The 17791-nt window shown below is 40.4% G+C and overlaps 1 protein-coding gene across 1 annotated transcript in view; it reads left to right on the top strand.

The window, feature by feature from the left end:
- The window catches only part of LOC133459470 (gamma-aminobutyric acid receptor subunit beta-2-like), a 78402-nt gene that overhangs the window by 26240 nt on the left and 34371 nt on the right, over positions 1–17791 (top strand). The window contains exon 4 of the mRNA XM_061739426.1: positions 6479–6699. Within this exon, the coding sequence (XP_061595410.1) occupies positions 6479–6699 (221 nt within the window). The remainder of the gene's footprint in view (positions 1–6478; positions 6700–17791) is intronic.

Genomic DNA, 17791 nt, shown 5'->3' with positions numbered 1-17791 from the left:
TTACAGTACAGTAATAACCAGGTAATACCATGGTAGTTACACTGTAATTACCTAGTAGTACCTTGTATTTACAAGGTAATTACATGGTAACTACCGGGTAATTTACCCAGTAAATACTAGGTAATTATTACGTATTTTCTTGTACCATGTAATTATGTGTATTTACCATGTAATTACATGGTAAATACCTGGTTGTTTAAACTAAACATTACTAGGTAATTACAAAGACATTAGATGGGAACTATGAGGGAAATTACAGGTATTTACTAGGTTAATATTGGTAACTACCAGTCAATTTACCATGTAATTACTCTGAAATTACATGAATTATTTCTAAGTAAGTACCAGGTAATTACTAAGTATTTTTCTGCAAACTACCAGGAAATCATAACCTATATTTGAGGTAGTTACCAGCTAATTACACTTCAATGACCATGTAGTTACCTTGTATTTACTATACATTTCATGGATAACTACCGGGTATTTACCCATTCATTATTGATTTATGTATTATCAATGGATTGGTGCAGGTTCCCCCGAGGGTGTAAATGACTCTATTGACCTTGTAATTAACCTGATAGTTACCATGTTTTACCTGGCAATTGGCAGGTACTTACCTTGTAGTTACTTGCCCAGTAATTCTCTTTCCTAAGTATTTACCCAATAAGTACAGACATTTTTACCTGGCTTTTACTCAGTAATTAAAGTGAAACTGGACTGTAAAAGAAAGCGTGTGTTGTTTCCATAATACTACCTGGTAATTAGAGATTATAATTATAAAGATTTGAACAATTGGCAAAACGTCTGATAATTACCTCCCCTTTACCCCGCAATTACAAAGTTGGACCACACCCCCTCACATACACCCCCTCACACACACCCCCTCACATATACCTCCTCACACACACCCCCTCACACACACCCCCTCACACACACCCCCTCACATATCCCTCCTCACACACACCCCCTCACACACACCCCCTCACACACACCCCCTCACACACACCCCCTCACACACACCCCCTCACATATACCCCCTCACACACACCCCCTCACATATACCCCCTCACACACCACCACCACCTTGTAACAAATACGCCAAAACAGGTGATCTGTCAAAAAAAAAATTTTTCTTCAAAAGGATAAAGAAAAAAATACAAAGTTGTGTATAAAAACATATTGTACAGTGTAAAACGTATTGCATAGTGTGAAACATAAAACTAGGCACAGTGTTGAAAATATAGGCACATTCAGTCAATCAATGCAACAAATAAAAAATACAGTGCATTCAATAACGATATAACAACATATTTAGATCTCAAACTGGCATGTCAAGGACCCCAGTATTATCTGCATTTACCCATCACCCTTAATCTCAATTTTTCTTTCCAGAGACCCTCACAGAAGCAAAGATTTGAGACATGTAAACAACAAAAACACGGGGCGAACCACAATAAAATAACTTTTCATAAGTTTCAACACAAAATATGACTTGGTATTGACTGGTAGTTACCAATATTAACCTAGTAAATACCTGTAATTTCCCTCATAGTTCCCATCTAATGTCTTTGTAATTACCTAGTAATGTTTAGTTTAAACAACCAGGTATTTACCATGTTATTACATGGTAAATACACATAAGTACATGGTACAAGAAAATACATAATAATTACCTAGTACTTACTGGGTAAATTACATGGTAGTTACCATGTAATTACCTTGTAAATACAAGATACTACTAGGTAATTACAGTGTAATAACCATGGTATTACCTGGTTATTACTGTACTGTAAAATAAAGGGTTACCGTTTCTTCACCTTTGACCCGTCTTCATAGAGATTTCTCACGATTCTCAGACTCTTGTGATGATATTATATAGTGTAGTAGATGAGATTTTCAAAGTTTTCACAGTTTTACATTAAGGAATGTTACTCTGATTTTGTTCCTGAATATTTACACCCACTTTCCCTCAGAGACTGCCCCTCTGAGATGCTCTTTTTATATCCAGACACTGATCTATCCTCTTCCCACCTTCAGCTGCTCATACTCCAACTGTTATGTGAGATATGTTGCTGTCAGCAAGCCTTCAACATTGGATTAGTTATGTATATATATTGATTGTGATAAAACACGGCTGTATTGAATTTTCAGGTCATTGTGTTCTCTTTAGATCACACAAACTTCCAGCTTTTTTTTTAGGCTGGGGCTGCACATAACGACATGCTCACGCAAAACATGCCGCAGATGCTACTACGATCATCAGTTGGACACCTTATGAAATCAGTCATTATGGTCATTGACTTTTGGCCTGCTAAATAGAATGTGCATGAGAATAGAATGTTTGACAAAAGAGATCATAAAGAGCTTGATTTTGATAGTTGCTTATAATAAATTACTCAAGTGTTCAACAAGATCTTCAACATTGAGGAACACATTAACACAGTGGGACATGTGTTAAACGAACTGGATACTTATTGGGGAAGTAATGGATTCTGTAATAGCGGTAATGACACTTTATATAGTCCTCTCCTTGGTAGAACAGCGTATTCTGAGTTTATAAATTCAATGTATTTCTTCTTGCAGCTTAGTCTCTTCTCCCGTTTGTCTCCCACTCTTTCTCTTCCCCTATGGTTTATGTACTGATGCTCATTATGACTGTTGCTATGACAGCTTCCTTAGCACAAACATGCACACAAGCGCTGTAGCTATTTTGGTGATGTTTAACCTTCTTTGTTAGAGATTGAGAGAGACGGAGACACACTTGAGGTATCTTTTAACGGAGATTCAGGTTTAAAGTAACGTAGTGACATTAGGGCACACCCTGGTCCCCCCGCAAAGTAAAGCACAGCTTCCTCATTAAACAGGCCTTTAGTTTTACACTACAGAAAACATTTTAATATTGAGGAAACTTGTGAAATCGTGGGCCTCGGGTTAAATGTCGCAACCGCAATCCTCAGTCAGCCTGGTCTGTGATCCCTAAGGTGCAAAGATAACAAGCATATTTACAGCACAAGTGTCAAAGTGCAACCACGTATGTAGGAGACAGACTCATTAACGAGTGCATGAGTTGTTTCTCGATGCAGTGTCGAATGCAGAAGTCATTTTCAGTGTCTGCATGTCAAAGAGGAGTACTGTGCTTGTGCATGTACGTGCGTGTGTTGCAAGGAGTTTTTGCAGTTTCATACGTAACAGTAAACCAAGCTGATTAATGGTGCGTAATGATGAGTGCAGGGAAGATAGTTTAGGAGGACAACATGGCAACAAGCATCTCTTCAGCTGCACGTGCTGCGGTGCAGTGCATGCCGGAAAGAGTGAGCTGTTACATAACCAGCAACCAGGGATTAAAGCGTAGAGAAGGCGGCACGTGCCATCAGGAATACATCGGTGCACCTCTAAACACGGAATCTCAGACCCGAGCAGTTTCCTGCTTCTAAGATTAGAGAAAAGTGAAATAAGAAAACTTACATCTAGAAGTTCTCTGTTTTCTGGCAGTTTTTCAACATAGCATGAACCCTCTCCATAACTTTTTTTAATGTTTTTCAATCCTCAAGCTGTCTCTAAAGCCCTTTGTTGTGTTTTTGTATTCTTTTAAAAATGAAAAAATAGGGAGGGTGTTAATAGGACAAAAAAAAAGAAACCCCATATGCAATTAAAATGTTGTATGCTACTATTTATGTCTGTGGAAAAAAATGTTCCTCAAATTCTCCAACGTAGTTGTCAGCACCCCAAGCCAAATACGGTACAGTCAACATCAACATGACAAAACCTATTTAAGTCAAACAAAGACTTCACAGAGGAAAGCTGTTCCCGTTTTCCTGACTCCAACCAGTCAATATCGGAGCCTGCAGATCCCAGGGCACCGTGGGATGTCAGATCCATAGCCAACAGGCATATTCAAAAATGCATGTTCAGCCTCTTTGCGAGGAAGTGGATGTGCCAGTCATGACTAAAAGTTCCCTGAGACAGCAAGTCTTTTTTTTTTAAACTTAGCTTTTCATGGTGGATTGGTAGACTTCTTCACTGAACTATCTGACTGCTGGCTTGACTGTTTTTAATGTGTCCTAGATTTAGCATCAAGGAACTCCAGTGCAATTTATCAAACTTCTGCTATTTTTTTTTTCATTCATTATTAACATCATATATGTGTTTCAGATGTGTCTGACATAAAAGCGTGTCCTCATTTGTGACATCTACTGCTGTCAGAGCTCTATGGGCTTCAAATTCTATGAAATCTGATTTATATATTTATTTATTTAGCCATAATATAATGATTTTGCTTCATAATTCACAACAAATATTGTCTCGGTCGGGATGCTTTACAAAGAAGGTAAACACGTCCAATTACGACACATCGGCGTTCCATATTTGCCACATACCATTTCTTGGTCAAGAACCCTACGTGTCTTTTTATACCATCACTGACTGCGTTTCCATGCATCAATAACCCTTTTAAAACCCGAATATTGGCAATAACCTGAATTTGCACGGCCATGTAAACACCAATAACCCCTTTGAATAACCCGAATTTGCTCATATTCGGGTTTTTAAAAACCGAATAGGAGCCCTGGGTTACTCCTTTTAAAACATGAATATTGGGTCATGTAAACGCCAAACGGAATATCCCCATCAAACGGAACATGAATTTGTTTTCTGCACATGCTCTGTTCACAAGGAATCCTGGTCTTTTGAGTCCAGGAAGTTCTTATAAACACGGAGAAACCAAGACCAGGAGGAGACTAATCACTTCATAAATGTAATGAAGGATATGAACATTTCTGCATTTGTAGACGGTAGAAAGTACCGGGATAGAAGATTTATAAGAAGGAGAGCGAAAAGTTGTGTGAAGCAGCATTTGTTTTGAATTTGGATACAGGAAGAAGAAGCAGAAATGACGGTAATTGCGTCATGATGTTCTCCGTGCGTCGCTGGTTTGATCCAGATATCCCGAATGATTAATTACCATGTAAACTGAATATTCCCAATGTTTCAGTAACCGGAATATCAACAATAACCCGAATTTTGACTGCATGTAAACGTTGTCAGTGTCTGATGCAAAGGTAAATAACTGCAATAACAGAGGCAAGAGTTGTGTTAACAAATGCAAATGTTAACATAAAAGCAAGCATGTGAAACTCGGTGTATAAGTGCCAACAAACATATGGAGAGATGGAATCTGCAGCATCGTAACCATCTCACCAGGAGAGTGTTCAATCATTTCCCTGAGAGTGGGAGTGGCAGCTTCAGACAAGTTGAGAGCCGGCTGTTGGGGCTTTAGCATCGCCGGCGTTTTAGAGCTGTGCTCAGCCTGTGGGATCCATCTTGAAATCTCAAGTACAGTCCATTTCATGCTGACAGACACTATTCATCATCCGGGCAAATTTGCATTTTACAGTGATGTTGTTCTCATCCTTTTTACCCCACAAATTCAAAATTATGCAGGAACTACTACAGCGTTAAAGCTGTCGTCCATGCTATTTAGCTAACTGATAAACTTGCAAAAGAGAAACAGTAGGACACAAATATAAACAGAAGAAAAAAAAGTTACTGGGTAGTGAAACACTAATTGTAAAAATAACATGTTACAAGCTGGAAAAGAATAATGATCTGAATAAGGCAGCTACTTTTAACATTGTTAGGGAAAAAAAAAGATTAAAAAGAAATGAGTCACGCATATTGCAGCCAACACACTCTAATTTGTGACTGCTCTGTGAAGCTGATATAAAGCAGCCCTACCTACAATTCCTCAAGGGGTTGTGCTTTAATGTGATAAAAGAAGGCTGTCTACCACTCTTCAACCAAACAAATTTTAATCTCAAAAAGACAGCAAATGTCAAACCCAATCAAGCATAAAGGAAATATTTTTCTGAAACAAATTTTCGGAGGGGTCGCTTGGATATTGTTTTCATTGACTGGAACAGCCGGTCTCTCTCTCGCTCTCTTTGTCCCTCGGTCCTTCCTCTCCGAGTGCACATATGTGTGTCACACACATATAAGCAATAAACCAACTAAATAAGCCGCACACAGATGCCGTAGCCCTTTAACATAAATTAACAGACCAAAACTGACAAATACACACAAAGTCAAACCATCTGCCTCCCTCTCCCTGGACTCTGACACATGCATGCTCTTACTTAACACTTGGTTATCTCAACCTCATGTTTCCATGAACAGAAGGAAATCCCCATTGCTTTGTACTGACCCTTTTTTTAGGTCTGCCGCCACTACTGTTCCATTTGCTTTAAAGAGAACTTCATCCAATATTTAGACGTATAGTCTCATCTAACATGCAAGTGGAAAAGTATAACAGAGTAGCTTGCTTTGTGGAGTAACTGTCTTTTATTTGTCCACCTTCCCATCCTCCCCCCTCTCTCTCTCTCTCTCTCTCTCTCCTCTCACGGCTGGGTTCCTCCTCCCGCTTTCTCATTCTCCTTTTCCTCTGTTTCTCTGTCCTCCTCTGCCCTTCTCCGTGCACTTACAGGATTACACATTGACCATGTACTTCCAGCAGGCCTGGCGAGACAAGCGGCTGTCCTACTCTGAGATCCCCCTCAACCTGACCTTAGATAACCGGGTGGCCGACGCGCTCTGGGTGCCCGACACCTACTTCCTCAATGACAAGAAATCATTTGTCCACGGTGTCACAGTAAAAAACAGAATGATCCGTCTGCACCCAGATGGTACCGTGTTGTATGGTCTGAGGTGAGTTTCTACGTTTTTTAAGACAGGACTTTGGATCTTTGAAACAGGAACAAACAGGATATAGGGGTGTAACGGTATATGTATTTGTATTGAACCGTTCGGTATAGCATGTTCGGTTCGGAACTGAGGCGTACCGAACGAGTTTCCACACGGACATATTAAGTAGAGGACCGCACGTTGTGGAGCAGAGCGCTGCTGCAGCTGCACTCTGCGCTCACACCGAGAAAGTATTAAGATTAAAGAAAAAAGCACTAACTAATGAAGAACTAAAGAGCTAAGCACATAAATGTGACAAGTCCAGTGTTTCCCCTACCATCGAGACCCCCCGCCAGGCCTAAAAAAAAAAACAATGATCATTTACGTTTATGAGCGCCTCTGCAGCGCTGTTCTGCAACGTGAGTCAACCTGCTTCGTTGCCTAGTAAAGCCTGAATTATGTTTCGGCGTTAAATCGGCGTAGAGCCTACGCCGTAGCCTACGCCGTAGGGTACGCAGCGACGTGCACCGTACGGCCTCTCGCCGCGTACGGCCTCTCGCCGCGTACCCTACGCCGTAGGATCTGCGTTGGTGTAACGCGGAACCATAAATCAGGCTTAACGATGCGAGTACCGCTGCTGAGAGCGCGGCCATATTATTATACATTATGGGATGTATAGAGTTTGTAGCCAGCCAACTATGGCGCGGCCAAAAAAAGAAAAAATATCTCGGGCGACAGACAACATGATATAAAGAAATGTTTCTGCAGGTCCGTGTGTTTGTGTTTGCATGTGACGCTGCAGGGAAGCATGAAGGAAAAAAGAGCCCGGCCACACACATGCGTCCGCGGGGTCCTAGCGCCGGCACACGTACTGTAGAGCCAATGTTATTTTGTGTGTGTGTAATAAACAACTAGCACGTTTATATTTTGCATTTTGTTTTCTTACTGTACCGAAAATGAACCGAACCGTGACCTCCAAACCGAGGTACGTACCGAACCGAGATTTTTGTGTACCGTTACACCCCTAACCGGATACATTTCGTATAGTATGTGCTGATACAGCACGAGTAGAGTGCCAGGTGATAATGGGCACTTTCAATACTTTGTCAGCACACTTTCTATTTTTAAAGAACACATAAACAACCTGGAAGCAAAAGCTTTATTGTAACAATGAGTCAACGATTGCTGGTTTGGACCAAGTCAGTAATTGGCTCATTAGAGCACAGATGAAGTGCAATATTGCCCTAGAGTGCAAATTATAATGTTGATGACCTACTTGTGTCCTCATTTACAGCACATGTCCACATTAAGAAGTAAATCTCTGTAAAAATGAATTCAGTTTTTGCAATGTCTCTCCGATATTTATCTCACCCCCTCAGATTAGATCCGGATGCAAAGCCGTGACTTTAACGGAAATTAAATCACTTTTCTGTTTGTTTCAACACCCACCAGGGATAAACTCTGTTAATATCAGTTTGCAGGCTAATTAGCTGCTCGCTGCAACACATTAAGCTCTATGAAACTTCTGTTTAAATGTCATTTCAGGCTATTTAGATGCTGCTGTGATTTTTACTCTTCAATGCCATGCTCATGGATGCATGTCCAGGGAGAGAAAAGGAACTTTTATTTTATTTTTGGTTTTTATTCACCCAAATATGTCTGTTTCCTTCTGTTTGTGTTTCTCAGCAAAAATGGGATCAACTTAAGTCATTTATTCACTAATTCATTCATTCATTCATCTCCCGTACCTTCCTTAGTCCTATCAGGGTCTGAGGAAGGCTACGGTCTATCGCAGTCGTCATCAGGCGAGAAGCGATCAGGCTATCACTGAAGTCAGTTAGACTTAAATACACTCTAACGAGGTTAGATAACTAAACGATCCATCCATTTTAATCACAGTCCCTACTTAACAACTTACAACTTCATTTGACACTGAAGGCCACTTTATTTGATATTCCTGCTTCCAGATGCCGACACAAAACGCTATTTCTTATTTCTACTATAGAAATTGATGGACCCACTCCATTGAATTTCAACCTATCAAAGCTATCAAAGCTGCAGGGGAGTGAAATGAGATGGTGAGACAAAGGATGGCACTGGAGAGGAATATGAACTTTTTTTAAATTATTATTATAAGGCTATTATTATTCTCTCTGGTCTTCTTCACCGATGTGGACTTTCTTCATTCCTCCTCCACTGCTTAGTCCCTCTGTTCAGCATGTCATAATATGTTCAGGCTTATTGGAAATAGTTCCATATTACAACTAAAGGGCAACTAAAGGAATTGAAATTGGTGGATAGAGAAATAAGGACAATTCCAACTTGTTTTAAAGTAAATTATATTAATTTTGTGCCATATCACAATAAAACGCTACGTTATCTTAAGGCACTTTACTTAAAGTGAGCCAACATGTCATTAACACGTCATATGAACCTTTGGCAACAGCAAAATGAAAAACTACCTTCTAAGACAATGAAACCTCCCACAAAATCACTCAAGGAAACCATCTGCTTCATAAAAGGCCAGGGTTTTGAAGACTTGAAGTTAACGGTGTCAGAGAGGCAACATATACATGCACAGAGAATTAGTGAAGTGAGTGACCAAAGAGTTCTTTTGGGAGACAATAGATCTTTAAGATACGACTGAGCTTGGACAGGAGGAGCTTCATTTGTAAGAAGACAATATATTATTTGGACTTCAAAATGAGCCAAATAAACATAATCTCAGATATTATAAGGACATTTTATATTTTCTCATATTTATGGGTATAAGGACATTATTTGCATTAATTATGTCTTCAGTTGCACATGGTCTTTGATTAGTTCTCAGTAAAAAGAAAAAAACACCAACCAAATGTAAGTGAGGTAGCAAATTGATCTTTTTTCTTCGCACATGCTTTAGCGGCCAATCGTTATTGTGCAAAGCAGGTACTCTTCTGTATCTTATCCAAAGTAAACACGGATAAATGTGGCGACATAAGAGATCAGCTTCAGGTTAGGTTGTTCTGCTTAAACACCGATGGAGCATGCAGAAGCTTAAAACGCTTTACATTTTCTTTCTCTCTCCCTTCTCATTTCAAATCAAGGCTACAGCAGCAAAGGAGCAACATTTTTCAAAAGAATGTTTTATGAAATCTTTTAACTTTCTAGGTGCAAATTGGGAAAACGCTATTGTTGTTTTATAAAAAAGGTGCACAAAGGGGGCCAGAAGAAAGCTGAAGGCAATGGCAGATTTTTAAGGTCATGTTTTATTGAAAAAGAAATGAAAGAACACAAACAAATGACGTGTTATCCAAAATCTTTTGAGCCAAAATCATCAATCCACATGTTGTAATGTTGATTTAATATTTCTTCCGTACTGTATAATGCTATTATGTTTAGTCAAACATTACTATATATGAAGTAGAATTAGACTAACTTTTGGAGATGAAAACTGTCATCCTTGACACTCAAATCCATGTGAGCAGGATGACCAGATTTCTGCAAATCCTGAACTGGGTCATGGGTTCAGACAGTGCTCAAAAAATACCCACAGCACATAAAGACATGGCATATTACTGTCCCCTGTGTCCAATAAAAATTATGGTGATTTTTAAATATTTATATGAATAAATAATGAAACTTTAATTGTCCCCATGTTGAGCTGGACCAACGTTGCAGATCCAGTTTATGAGAAAATACATTCTTAAAGGAGCATGAGGCTCCTTTTAAGAAATGAGACTCTCTAGCGCCACCCTTCACCACGACGGCCGTCGGGGGTACTGCAGCCAACAGTGAAGCCGGCACGGGAGAACGGGGATGTGTCATGTGACGTCACATCCGCAGGACAGCGCGGGAAATTCGGCCTCCGAATTGCAGCAGATTTTGCAGCACACAGCCTGTTCAAGACAATGGAGAGATACACTAGAGGGCTCATTCGTTTTGATTTGGAACGCTTCATCTGACATTATTACTAGAAAACTTAAATGCATTTCTTTCATAAATCCTGCCTCAATCCTGCCTCAAGCTCCTTTAAAGATCAAATATAGCAAATGAACTGCAATAATATAACAATTTCCTATACTTGTTAACTACTCAGAGCACTCTCTTACTTCTTGGCCCATTCCCACATCTTTTCATGGTGAAAACAACAAACAGAGTTCATTATCTTTCCCAAGTCACACTTCAACAGTTGGAGGGTTGCTCTGCCAAACAGAAGGTTTGTGACTTGATGTGTAACATGGAGCCGGTCCAGATCAAACCCTCTGACTAGCAGACGCTTGTTCAACCCTCTCAGTCCCTGCTTTGGTTTTATCACAGCTACAGAGAGGCAGAAGCAGAGAAAAGACACTAATTATGGAAGATAGACAGGTAAGGTGGTAATTAAAAGCAATTGTCAAATACAAACAAAAAACAATAGCAGAGGTAAAGGGAGAAAGTGGTAGAAAGATAAGGGACAAGGCAAAGAGCCAAATATTTCTCTAGAATATTTTTTTGCGGGGGGAATTTTTTTAAGACACACCTTGTTCAGCTATTTTAAGAAATATAATTTTTTTAGCTAGACAATAGGAGCCAAAAAGTAAGACCCTTCACCAATTTTACATTCATTTTTGCTGTGTGGAGAGGCACTCTTGATTGTGAAATTCTTACGTTCGTACAAAAAAGTATGTTGCTGTTATCTAATACAAAGCTGCTGCTTCTTGATTTAATATATCTAGATTTGGGCTGACAGACAGCAGTGAACAAGTGTTTTTTTCATAAATTAATGAAAACTAAGAAGAGGATTGGTGACTTATCAATAAACTTCACAAAACACTGACTGATGTTAATCGCTTTTCCACGTACAGTAGCAGTGCTGAAATGTAAGCTGGTCTCCAGTCTTGTTGCAGTGTCATTCAAACCTGATTTCCTCCTGTAATGTAATGAATTGCCCTTCAGGGATTAATGAAGTATTTTAAAATTTAATTGAATTCAATTCAATTCAAAATTGTTGCTTTTATTGATGGTGCACATTCCTCTTTGGTACATTTGACATGTGTGCGTTTGATAGCAAAGCAAACGTTACCACAGACGTGAGTTACAGCGACTGACCAGGACTGCTGAGTGGTAATGGTTTTCTGCAAAAAAAAAATCATTACATTGCAAACTATGTTAAAATGAACTGAGCGATGAAGGAATGTAATGATATAATATGTAATAATAAAATAGAACAAGCACTGATTATCGGACAAACTGGTTCAAGTGTAATGAAGTTCCAGTGAAATTCATCTGATGACGTATTATAATGTATATTCAATTCAATTCAATTCAATTCAATTTTATTTGTATAGCGTCTAATACAACAGATGTTTTCTCTAGACGCTTTCCAGAGACCCATAACATGACCCCCGAGCAATTATTACATAAACAATGGCAGGTAAAAACTCCCCTAGCGGGAGAAAAGCCTTAAGCGCAGGCAGGTGGAAGCAGCAGTGAGATGACCAGAGGGGGGGGGGGGGGCGCAGGCAGGTGGAAGCAGCAACGGGATTACCGGGGGTGGGGGGGGGGGGGGGGGGTACCGGGACCGCAGGCCAGCACGCAGCTTCCGAAGCTCCGGCCTGCAAACACTATATCTGTGTGTCATCTGCATACCTATGGTAGTTTACAAGAAACAAGCCTCTAGACGAAGCCTTCAGCTGTACAGCCACGTGTTCCAAAGACGGAAAACTTCCAGGAGACAACTGCTTGCATTGAAATGATTCTTTAAATAAGACTGCGACCTGTCCTCCTCTCCTGCTTACTCTGGCCTGATCGATAAAACCTTAACCGTGTGGGCTCGGCTCCATGAGTACAGCAGCACTGTTATTTTGGTCTAACCAAGTTTCAGTTAAAAACATAAAATCCAGGCCGCACTCAGTGATAAAATCGGAAGATCTGAGCCCTGTGTTGACCCGCTCCATCATCTGCTCAGTGAATTTTAGGTGAGGGGAAGAGGGAGAAAGGGAGGGGGGAGGAGTGCAATGACCTGTCAAGGGTTTGGGGGGCTGGGGAAGTTCTTGGTCCCTGGTCCTGGTCATTGGTGCTGTTGAGAGGGTTGGGGGCAAGTAAGAACCCCTTTTTTGCCTCTGATGTATCTCCCTTCTGAAGCTGGATGGAGTTCCTTCTCAGGGTTTCTGCTGTTTCGGCTTTGTTTGTTCCTCTCTATGAAATAACTCCTCATTTATCTCAGCCTAGGCACCGAGCACAGATGGATGACGTAGGGAATAAAATATGTCGGAGGTGAACAATTTCACCCCTGACTTGTTAAAATTAAATCAATTCGCCTTAAAAAGATACCTGAGTTCCCAAAAAATGTTAAAATTATTAATGAAGTGCACTGAGTGGTCAGCACATGCCGATAAAAGCCATTTATCAGTGCCAACAACCTGCTGAATCTTTCTTCTCCTCCTCTGACGGGTGGTAGAGGTCCAACTGATGAATACAGCTGCATTTAGAGAGCTCATGTGTTTAATAGTCTGATAAAGGCCCGTTTCAGAACCTCAGATTGTTGAGTGGACACATTGTTTGACCACTTGCCACAGAGGACTTTAGTGTTCTTACCGCACATCCTTTTGACATAATTTAGGGCAGTCACCCACAATCAGTCTCAGGCCCAGCCTTTAGCTTTCCCTGTGGCCTTTTACTTTTTAACAGGTTTTCAGTCCTTGACTTGCTGGTTTGGGATGGATAGTCATCCAATAGAGATCCATGGTCCTTAGATAGTAGAACTAATCTGTTCAGGAGTTTCACACTCAGTTGTTTTGACAGTTTGTTGTTAACCTTCCCATTCATGGTTGTTCACTCCTGTTTCCTCCCGTGTAAGAGCTGCTCTGTCTCGAAAGAAGTGAAGGCCAGTCAGTTTAACAGATTTCAGCTCACTAGCCCCTTTCACACAGCCAGTTCGAGGCGGGAACGTTGCGCCTTTAAGCCGCCTCGCTGTTCTGTGTGAAAGTCACGGAGGCGGAATGGGGGGGCCAAGTGGCCCCACCAATAAGCCGGCAGCGGAGGTAGTCACAGAGCCGTCACAGAGACGAAACGGGGTCTGTGTGAATGACACAGCCGGCATGCCGGGGCCAGCCGGGGCCAGCGCTGACGCTGTCGTCACGCCTCTGATTGCGGAACGCCGGCATGCTGTGTGAATTTACAGACGGGAGCGGCGTTATGCCGGCGTTGTATGGTTCTGTGTGAACCAACAAAGGCGGCGTATTGGCAGGACTTCTTTACACCAATATTGCGGAATCTCTGTGTGAAAGGGGCTACTGTGCCCTGCCTGTGATACACCCCCCTCTTCCAGGAGACATGATTGACTTTTTGTTTGTTTTTTCCAGTTACGATTATCACTCTCCATGATTTAGTATAATGCATTAGCTCTGTGTTAGCTTGCGTGTCTCCATTGTTTTAAATCAATGGCAAGGTTGTTTCATTTCCACATAGTCCATTTACATCCACATTCCCTTATAGGTGAGCAATTTTCATCTCCAGTACTGGAATCTTCTGCAGGAGGCTGTAGTAGTCATCTGTGGAGAAGAGAGGCATCTTGCTGCTTGTTAGCCTAATACTTAGCACCTTGCCAGGCTATTTAGCTTTAGCTGAGTGTTAGGTGCACAGACACAGACTTCACACACACTGAAGATAAAAAACTATAAAAAATGTTGCTGTTTCAGAAGTGTCCAGAAGCCATCATAGGTAAGCTCACATGGAAAAGAGGGAAAAATCTGAATAAAATCAATAAAACAAGCAAAGCAAACAGAAAGCAAGCAGAGGAAGCATCCAAACTGTAAGGAAGCAATGTTCTAAATGTGTACATCATTTAGATCCCACTGACTACTGGAAAGCATGCTTGGACCTGAAGTTTGATCCATCTAGTAATAAAATCTGTAAGCACAATCTGGTAAATATGGAAGGTCACAGGTGATCCAACATATGGAGCTCTGTTTTGTAGCGTATGGAAGTATTTTTAGCTCGTAGCCAAGCAACCAACCAAGGACCATGCAGAGAAAAATGTGGTTTCTGCTTATTTTGACGGCTGGTACAAGTAGAAAGGGGGTTAAAGGGAGTGCTAGACAGCTGCTAACAAAATCAGGCTAACAAACACTTACACGTCTACACACACAGATTGACAGCAACATAAATATACATAAGCACAAAAACTCTTCACAAATTCTACTTCTTTTTTTTTTTTTTTTTTACCTTTCTTAAACATGTTTTCAACAGACTCTGCTAGAGGCTCTTGAGTTCTACACCCGTGACTCCATCTTGACACAGAGATCAGAAAGTTGCCAGAATGTAACCAGCAATTTACTCCTTGGTTAAACACTTTGAAGCCACGGAGCATCATCACCAGCAGCAAATCCATCAGTGAAGAATAAATGCTGACAAAGACGGAGGACAAGAGAGAAACAAAAGGAGAATCTATCTAAACCTCTTACGCTCAAACTTCCTGGCACACTGTCACACTCGGGGGAGCTTAGGAATCCTTAAGGGGTGAAATCTGAAACAGCTTGTTACTGCTGTAACTCTCCCTTTTGAACTTCTTCAATAGTCATAAAGGACACTTATTATACAACACCGAGAATTTTCTGTCTAAAATATTCAATCATCTGTTTCCTTTTAATCTTTTAATTCGTGCGGTTTTTCCTTTTATGTAAAATTTTAGACAACTACGACAGTAAAAGACAATATTGACTGTCAGGCAAGAAAGAAATGTTAAAACAAAACACATTTCTTGAATAGGTTCCAGCTGTAAATTTAAGGAGGATTTACAACAACAAGTAATGAACTAAAGCTGCAAGCAGCGATGAACGGGCCCTCACACCCTTGTGCACGTTCAGGCTGCAGTGGAAGCTTGTATGACTTGATGTAGATTCTTCAGGCCTGGACATTTAGCGGATGACACCACCCACAACTCTCTATGTCAAACCATTCAAAAGTTATGGCAGAAAATAGGGACTATCAAATATCGACCAATCAGAAGAAGGGGCGGGGTTAATTTGCACCAATTATGTTCAAGGACTCAAAACCGAGTCCGATGACACCACCCACGAGTCTTTATGTCAAACCATTCAAAAGTTATGGCAGAAAGTAGGAACTATCAAATATGGACCAATCAGATGAAGGGTGGGCACGCTTTTTGGCGTCTATCGTCGCCACGGTAACGCTTTTGACTGAGAAAAGTAATGCGCATCGTCGCAGGATGGAGACGCACATTTTGATGTATAACACAGTGTTTCCCAATCCTGGTCATGGAGGCTACACTGTCCTGCATATTTTAGATGTTTCCCTGCTTCAGCACACTGTGATACAAGTGGCTGTGTCATCAACAGAATTGTGCAGACCTTGATGACAAGCTAATTAGGACCATGAATTAGAATCAGGTGTGATAATGAAGGGAAACATCTAAAACATGTATGCCTCGAGGACCAGGGTTGGGAAACATTGGTATAACACACCTGGGTACACGTTACGGTTCGGGCGAAGAAGCGGTCGAAGAAATGGCATAAATTGCACCAAAATGGCCGACTTCCCGTTCGTTTCGGTCATGGCACCAAGAGACTTTTCTTTAAGTTGCGACATGATACAGGTGTGTACCGATTTTCGTGCTTGTACATCAAACCGTATTGTGGGGCTTGAGGCACAAAGTTTTCTAGGGGGCGCTGTTGAGCCATTAGGCCACGCCCATTAATGCAAACTATTAAATATAAAATTTTTCACTAGGCCTGGCTTGCGTGCAAACTTTTGGGGCACGTTTAGGGGGGCAAAAAGGCCATAATTTCGTCGGAAGAAAAAAAATTAAAAAAAACCTAGGGAAAAAAAAATTAAAAATCTTACAGATACAATAGGGCCTTTGCACTGTAAGTGCTCGGGTCCTAATTACCAATACAGTAACCACTCCCATACAGATCAAGAGCTCAGTCAGTTATCAATTATTTATTATCTATTAAATGATAGGATTTGGTTCAATCTTTTGTTTGGTGGAATTTATGAAAATAAATATAAAGAATCCCATTTTAATAGCTATTGCAAATGTACAGCAAATATATAATCGGTACATAAAGTAATATATAATAATTTCTTGAACTAAAAGTTCAAAAATATTTTTTAAATGGTTTTACACTGTTTTGGTCTTATATCAAAAAATGATAAAACAAATCCCAATAACTGCTTGAATGTGTGTTCCCACTTGTTCCCACATGTTGTGAGCTTGGCTGCTCAGACCCAAGGTGACATGATGGGACTCCTCCAACTGGGAACACAAGGTTTGGGAAAATTGCTTAATAATTATGACATGAAATTGCAAAAAAAGAAGAAAAAAAATAGTTTCCCACCAGGTATTTTGTGTTGCTCTGTATGAAATCTCTTTCATCCCAGTCACCCAGAATGTTGAAAATGTAAAAGATAAGAAAAGAAAATATAGCTGTACGGACTCACATGATGGCGATTATCTCTGCTGTGTAACACAGGATTGGAAGGAAGATGAGTCGGTCTTCTGGCACAAGTTTATCTATATTGTCAGGTGTGCCTGGACGATTACCCAACATGCTGTGTTGGTCTGTGGCAACTCCCTGAGTGGAAATCAAGTTTTCACTAAAGACCAGAGCCAAGGAAAGAATATCAGCCTTTTACTCAGAGACTTATCCTCATGTTCGCTCCACACTGCCTGGGCCCGCTCCACGAGGTCTAATGGAAAGTGCAGCCTTATCTATCGACTCATGGCTCTCTGTTATTATCCTTTATTATCCATCCCTGCTTGTTTGTTTTGATAGTGACTGACTGGAAATCTCTTTCACTCCTTTTTGCACGAATTAAATTAAAAAAAAAATCTTGTTCCTTATGTCATTTATGTTTTGATTATATTGTATACAGAATTAAGTTTTGCCTCAAAAACAAAGATATATACTGTATCTTCTGTCAATATTTCTGCAACATGCAAACAAGCCCACATTAGGAGGTTGAAAGAGCAATGGAATAAAGAATTTTCTACCTAAACAGAATACAAGTAGCAGATAATAAATAGGAAAAAAAGACAAACATAAGTCTCCTTCCTGTTGCTTTCTTCAGGATTGACTTTTTAAAATGTATTTAAAATTGTAAGATACTAGTATCCATCCATCCATTTTCT

This window comes from Cololabis saira, chromosome 14 (assembly GCF_033807715.1).
Source record: "Cololabis saira isolate AMF1-May2022 chromosome 14, fColSai1.1, whole genome shotgun sequence".
NCBI classification, from domain to species: domain Eukaryota; kingdom Metazoa; phylum Chordata; class Actinopteri; order Beloniformes; family Belonidae; genus Cololabis; species Cololabis saira.
The sequence above is the reverse complement of the archived record's forward strand: the minus strand, read 5'-3'. Positions and strand labels throughout refer to the sequence as shown.